Source organism: Gekko japonicus, unplaced genomic scaffold (genome assembly GCF_001447785.1).
Source record: "Gekko japonicus isolate JY-2015 unplaced genomic scaffold, Gekko_japonicus_V1.1 scaffold121, whole genome shotgun sequence".
Lineage (NCBI taxonomy): Eukaryota > Metazoa > Chordata > Lepidosauria > Squamata > Gekkonidae > Gekko > Gekko japonicus.
In genome coordinates this window covers 1,812,303-1,818,942 of record NW_015174275.1, presented here as the reverse complement: position 1 = coordinate 1,818,942, position 6,640 = coordinate 1,812,303, and the positions used below count along the sequence as shown (strand labels likewise).

At 41.4% G+C, this 6,640-nt stretch overlaps 1 protein-coding gene across 1 annotated transcript; it reads right to left on the bottom strand.

Annotated features, from left to right (window-relative positions):
- Nucleotides 1-1,326: 1,326 nt before the first annotated feature.
- Nucleotides 1,327-2,811, bottom strand: KCNS3 (potassium voltage-gated channel, modifier subfamily S, member 3). The gene has a single exon (XM_015423777.1). The coding sequence runs from the start codon at nucleotides 2,809-2,811 to the stop codon at nucleotides 1,327-1,329; it is 1,485 nt and encodes a 494-aa protein (XP_015279263.1).
- Nucleotides 2,812-6,640: the final 3,829 nt, after the last annotated feature.

The following is a 6,640-nucleotide window of genomic DNA, read 5'->3' as shown; positions in this document are numbered from 1 at the left end:
GAACAGTGTAATGGTATCTGAACAATCTGCAGGCGATCACAAGATTCCCAATGAACGTCAGCCACCAGCTGATTCCAGCTAATGTTATTTCTATATGCAGTAAGTCATGAACAATAAGAGAAGCACCACAGTTCCATTTCCAGTAAGCCATAGTAACTTCCTTCAACAGCTTTAGTAGAAAACAAAAACTGATTCTCTCTTCCATTGCACTGCATCTGTCACTGTCACCAAAAGAAGCATACAGGAGATATAAAACAAAGCTCAAAGGCCAGGCCAATACTTGACAGCTAGCCTGTTTGTATAGACAGACTGAATGAATCCATAGCACTAGAGAAACAGGAAGTATTGTGCTTTCCCAAAACCAGAACTGAATGTAAAAGGAAATAAAAGAAAACACATTTCCAGGTGCAGGAATGGATTCATTCCAAAGGCCCAGAATGCAGAGACTGAAGTCCATGTAGTCGGCTATTACCATTAGGCAGTGCACCTTTTCAGTGCTCATCACATATGGTCATATGCATTCAGGGGGCTGGTAAATTAACAGGTCAAGACCCATGAACTGGGCCAGATGGCTTTTTGGTATCTTCTAGCTCTATGAATCTCTATGGAAAAGTGACTCAAGGCAATAGTTTGGAAGGATTAATATGGCTGAAGCATGAACTACTCTGAACTGGGAACACCTGCATCCCCCCAGAACACACGAAGGCAAGCTCCATGTCTCTCCCCAGGAGAGATCAGAATCCATGTGGTTCACATTATGCAGGAAGCACGATACTTTGCGTGGAACATCTAAGAATTTCCTTCTCTGAAAAATGCCTAACAGAACTGCAGCCAAGGATTAAAACTTGTGCCATAATGAATAGCCGTTAGTATCTGTTATTAATAAATCCACGTCCTATTTTAGGAAATGCATTTGGCTTCTAAGTGAATATGGTTTTACATGCACTTGCATTTCTTTTCAGGAATGTGCATGTGTAAGAATTTCACCTCATTAAGCTGTACATCTTATGTTCTAGCTGTTTGCCATTTCTCAAAGAGCAGTCAATTCCAACCACACATCCTTTAAAACGCTATCGCCCCTGGCTGGAGGGGAAAAACAACTCCCTTAATGCTGTTTTCCTAAGACTAAACCACCATACGCCGCTTATCTATCTTTAAGCCTCATCTAAACAGTGAAGAATGTGTGACATCATTGGAGCAAATAATGCCCACATATGGCAGACAGCAAAATACCCTGAGATTTGTGTGCTCTTAATAAAGGTGCGCTAACCAAATATTCGAAGCGAAAAACAGCTGTAAAAAGAGAGAGAGAGAGAAAGATTCAACTCATTTTCCTGTACCGTTCTGCAAAGATGTTACGTTATAAACATCCTCAACATCTTGGATACTGGAGGCGTCTGTTGAGTCTTGATCGTTGGCTACAATTCCTACTGAAGAAAGGCTAGAAATAAAGGAGTGCATCTTTTTTGCATAAATATCCCTAATATTAAAATAAGGGAGCTCATTTGTCTTTTCCTCCTGGTTGTTGTTGCAGGGGTCCACATCAATATCCTTCTGCTTCTGATAGTATTTGGAGAATTTGTTGAAAATGATGGTGATGGGGAGAGCCACCACTAATATTCCGCAGATAATGCAGGATGTCCCAATGATCTTTCCTGCCAGGGTGACTGGAAAGGTGTCCCCATAACCAACGGTTGTCATGCTAATGGTGGCCCACCACCAGCAGATGGGGATGCTCTGCAGTTCTGACGTCTCATCATCTTTCTCCACCGAATAGACCAGCACAGAAAAAATAGAAATCCCCACAGCCAGGAACAAAAGCAGGAGTCCAACTTCATGGTAACTGTGTCTCAAAGTGGCACCCAGAGACCGTAGTCCGACAGAATGCCTCGCCAGTTTCAGGATACGGAATATCCTCATTAGCCGTAGGATCTGAACCACTTTGCCCATGTTTTCAATGTCTTCACTCTCTTCCTCCTTTGTGTCCACTGCCAAGGTGGCGTAGAAAGGGATTATGGAGACAAAATCAATGATGTTCAGTGGATTCTTCCAGAACTTCTTCTGACTTGGAGCAGCAGCCAACCTGATCACTAGCTCAGAGGTGAACCAGATAATGCATATGATCTCCACAACTTCCAGAACAGGGTTTTCAATCTCTCTTTCATTGGCGTCCAGCTCTTGGAACTCTGGCATGCTGTGGATACACATGGTCACTATAGATGCCAGGACCACGCTCAGGGATGAAACAGCAATTAACTTGGCTGACAAACAATATCCAGGATTCTCCATTCTGATCCATATGTTCTTGCGCAAGTTCCCAAGCCACAGCTTATCAAACTTCTCAAGCTCCTTCTCAAACACGGAAGACTCTTCAGATGCAGAGTCTATACTTCCTTCACTGCTTTTCTGGTCCCAGTCCTTCTCAGGACCATCTTCTTTCCTTTCTTGGTACCTATTGCTACAACAGGAATCAATGAAGAGTTCATTGATCCCCCAATATTCTATTTCTTGGCTGAAGGAGAAGACGCAAAGCTCTTCCATAACGTGGAGTTTACCTGTGTAATAAAAGTTCAGCACATATCTGAACAAGGAAGGGTTCCTATCAAAATAATATTCCTTGTCTGCAACACTGTAGTCATCACACAGTTCCAGAATAGCCTCTTCTGAATGGCATTTGAGTAGTTTTCCAAGCCTTGTATGTGGAAATCTGAGCAATGTACTTTGGCCAATGGACTGCTTAAAGCCACCCACGTTCAAGTTGACGAGCTCCTCGTCTTGTCCTGGTCTGTGGAAGAACTCACCATACACCATTTTGAATACTGTCAGTTCTATGGCCAGCTTTCAAGGCATGTAATATTACATCGCATCTAAAAAAAAAAAAGAAGGTAAGATGTATTTAGGTACTTCAATTCAGTTTTGCTCTCACTGCAGATACTTTTCATTTCTACGTACTGTGAGAAGTCATATTAAAAGCAGAGAAGAAACAAAAACTTCAAATGCAATGCTAATCACTTTCAGTGGGGTGAGGTTAAATTACTTGGTGATTTATTAAATTAGACTTAGTGAACCTGAATAAAATGAAGTCTGGTTTACACTTTGTCACTTGAAGAGAAAAGATAGTTAATTAATTCAGCTTGTCCTGTAGTTGTATGAGATTTAATTTAAAGACCATCCTTCAGAGAATTTAAAAGGCAATCCCAGGAAGGTTTTCTAAGAATGGATCTCAGCAGAATTTTTTAAAAATCAAGTTCATAATGCATTAGTTTTCCTGTTCCACATTTACATTCCTGAAACTGTTTTGCCTTGTTTAAACCACCATCACAATGCCAAGTTTCTGTGATGAAGAAACCAGAGGGTGCTCTAACATCACCACACACACCCAATACATGTGACATTAAGGCTTCACACATGATACCCCTTTTCCTATGTTCTCCCCACATTTAGTGGCGGAAGAGTCATGCTTTGTGCATTAAGCATTTATACCACATATTGCCAGAGGTGTATGTGTTTGGGGGGAGGGGAAGAAGGCTATGCACCTGTTCCTTTGCTACGGAAAAGATTTTGGCAGCCAAGTAGTTGGATGAACTGGTCCTATATCTTTGACCATAATGCTAGTCTCAAGCAGTTACCTGGACACTAAATCTGGGAAGGAGGTATAGAATCTGCAGCTTGACCACAGAAGTGACAGGTATAGACTCTGATACTGAAGAGTTTTGTCCAAATCCTAGAGTGTTCAACATCATGCTGGCGACATGACATCACTTCTGGGTATTCACCGCAACTGACATAGTGCCATTGACATAACATCATTCCCTCCATCCCTGCCCCTCCTTCTCCCAATGATTGCCAGCCCAATTTGCAACCCTAATATATGATAATAGAACGTAACATGCCAGATTAGGATACTATTCAGAGGATACTACTTAAAAGACGAGAATATTCATGTCTACTTCTCAGAGGGAGAAGAAAATCTTGCTCTAGAGCTGCCAGAGGGGTATATAGGTTCATTCTGGCTCTGGATCTCATTGGAGCAAGTTGTCTGCTGAGAGGGAGCTGTCCAAGGTACTGTCCATTTTGTCTCTGAACTTGTCTCTGTTCTTGTTTTCTTACGGTACTTTCATGCCTAGCTTCTTGTATATCTTCATGCCTAGTAAGTGGCCTGCCCTTGGTTGGTGTCTCTTGAGATGCAGAGTCTATACTTCCTTCACTGCTTTTCTGGTCCCAGTCCTTCTCAGGACCATCTTCTTTCCTTTCTTGGTACCTATTGCTACAACAGGAATCAATGAAGAGTTCATTGATCCCCCAATATTCTATTTCTTGGCTGAAGGAGAAGACGCAAAGCTCTTCCATAACGTGGAGTTTACCTGTGTAATAAAAGTTCAGCACATATCTGAACAAGGAAGGGTTCCTATCAAAATAATATTCCTTGTCTGCAACACTGTAGTCATCACACAGTTCCAGAATAGCCTCTTCTGAATGGCATTTGAGTAGTTTTCCAAGCCTTGTATGTGGAAATCTGAGCAATGTACTTTGGCCAATGGACTGCTTAAAGCCACCCACGTTCAAGTTGACGAGCTCCTCGTCTTGTCCTGGTCTGTGGAAGAACTCACCATACACCATTTTGAATACTGTCAGTTCTATGGCCAGCTTTCAAGGCATGTAATATTACATCGCATCTAAAAAAAAAAAAAGAAGGTAAGATGTATTTAGGTAATTCAATTCAGTTTTGCTCTCACTGCAGATACTTTTCATTTCTACGTACTGTGAGAAGTCATATTAAAAGCAGAGAAGAAACAAAAACTTCAAATGCAATGCTAATCACTTTCAGTGGGGTGAGGTTAAATTACTTGGTGATTTATTAAATTAGACTTAGTGAACCTGAATAAAATGAAGTCTGGTTTACACTTTGTCACTTGAAGAGAAAAGATAGTTAATTAATTCAGCTTGTCCTGTAGTTGTATGAGATTTAATTTAAAGACCATCCTTCAGAGAATTTAAAAGGCAATCCCAGGAAGGTTTTCTAAGAATGGATCTCAGCAGAATTTTTAAAAAATCAAGTTCATAATGCATTTGTTTTCCTGTTCCACATTTACATTCCTGAAACTGTTTTGCCTTGTTTAAACCACCATCACAATGCCAGGTTTCTGTGATGAAGAAACCAGAGGGTGCTCTAACATCACCACACACACCCAATACATGTGACATTAAGGCTTCACACATGATACCCCTTTTCCTATGTTCTCCCCACATTTAGTGGCGGAAGAGTCATGCTTTGTGCATTAAGCATTTATACCACATATTGCCAGAGGTGTATGTGTTTGGGGGGAGGGGAAGAAGGCTATGCACCTGTTCCTTTGCTACGGAAAAGATTTTGGCAGCCAAGTAGTTGGATGAACTGGTCCTATATCTTTAGCCATAATGCCAGTCTCAAGCAGTTACCTGGACACTAAATATGGGAAGGAGGTAAAGAATCTGCAGCTTGACCACAGAAGTGCGCGGAAGAGTCATGCTTTGTGCATTAAGCATTTATACCACATATTGCCAGAGGTGTATGTGTTTGGGGGGAGGGGAAGAAGGCTATGCACCTGTTCCTTTGCTACGGAAAAGATTTTGGCAGCCAAGTAGTTGGATGAACTGGTCCTATATCTTTGACCATAATGCTAGTCTCAAGCAGTTACCTGGACACTAAATCTGGGAAGGAGGTATAGAATCTGCAGCTTGACCACAGAAGTGACAGGTATAGACTCTGATACTGAAGAGTTTTGTCCAAATCCTAGAGTGTTCAACATCATGCTGGCGACATGACATCACTTCTGGGTATTCACCGCAACTGACATAGTGCCATTGACATAACATCATTCCCTCCATCCCTGCCCCTCCTTCTCCCACTGATTGCCAGCCCAATTGGCAACCCTAATATGATAATAGAACGTAACATGCCAGATTAGGATACTATTCAGAGGATACTACTTAAAAGACGAGAATATTCATGTCTACTTCTCAGAGGGAGAAGAAAATCTTGCTCTAGAGCTGCCAGAGGGGTATATAGGTTCATTCTGGCTCTGGATCTCATTGGAGCAAGTTGTCTGCTGAGAGGGAGCTGTCCAAGGTACTGTCCATTTTGTCTCTGAACTTGTCTCTGTTCTTGTTTTCTTACGGTACTTTCATGCCTAGCTTCTTGTATATCTTCATGCCTAGTAAGTGGCCTGCCCTTGGTTGGTGTCTCTTGAGTGAAATCACTCCACCCACCTTGTAAATTCCAGCCAGCTATGAGTGGACATTGTTTCAACTAAAGAAACCCAATTTATATATAAAATTTGGCATGATAAACAAAATTTAGCTTGCTAGCCAAATAAAATGTTGAGCTGAGCATATGGTGCAATCTTTAGAGGCATGTAACATCTCAGATACATACACTTCTTGCCTATGTTCTCCTTGTGCTTGACAAGGGGGTGCTTTCAAACAAATATCATTCATGTGCATGTCTGAAGTGGTATCCTAGAATGTATAGACTGAATTTTACACTGAGTTCTCTGTTGCTATTGTGAACAAATATCTTTCTGACGTTTCACATAAAGTCCTGAGTTCTTGTGAAAACTGATGGAATGTGGAGCAAAATTTTATAACTCCTATGCAAAAA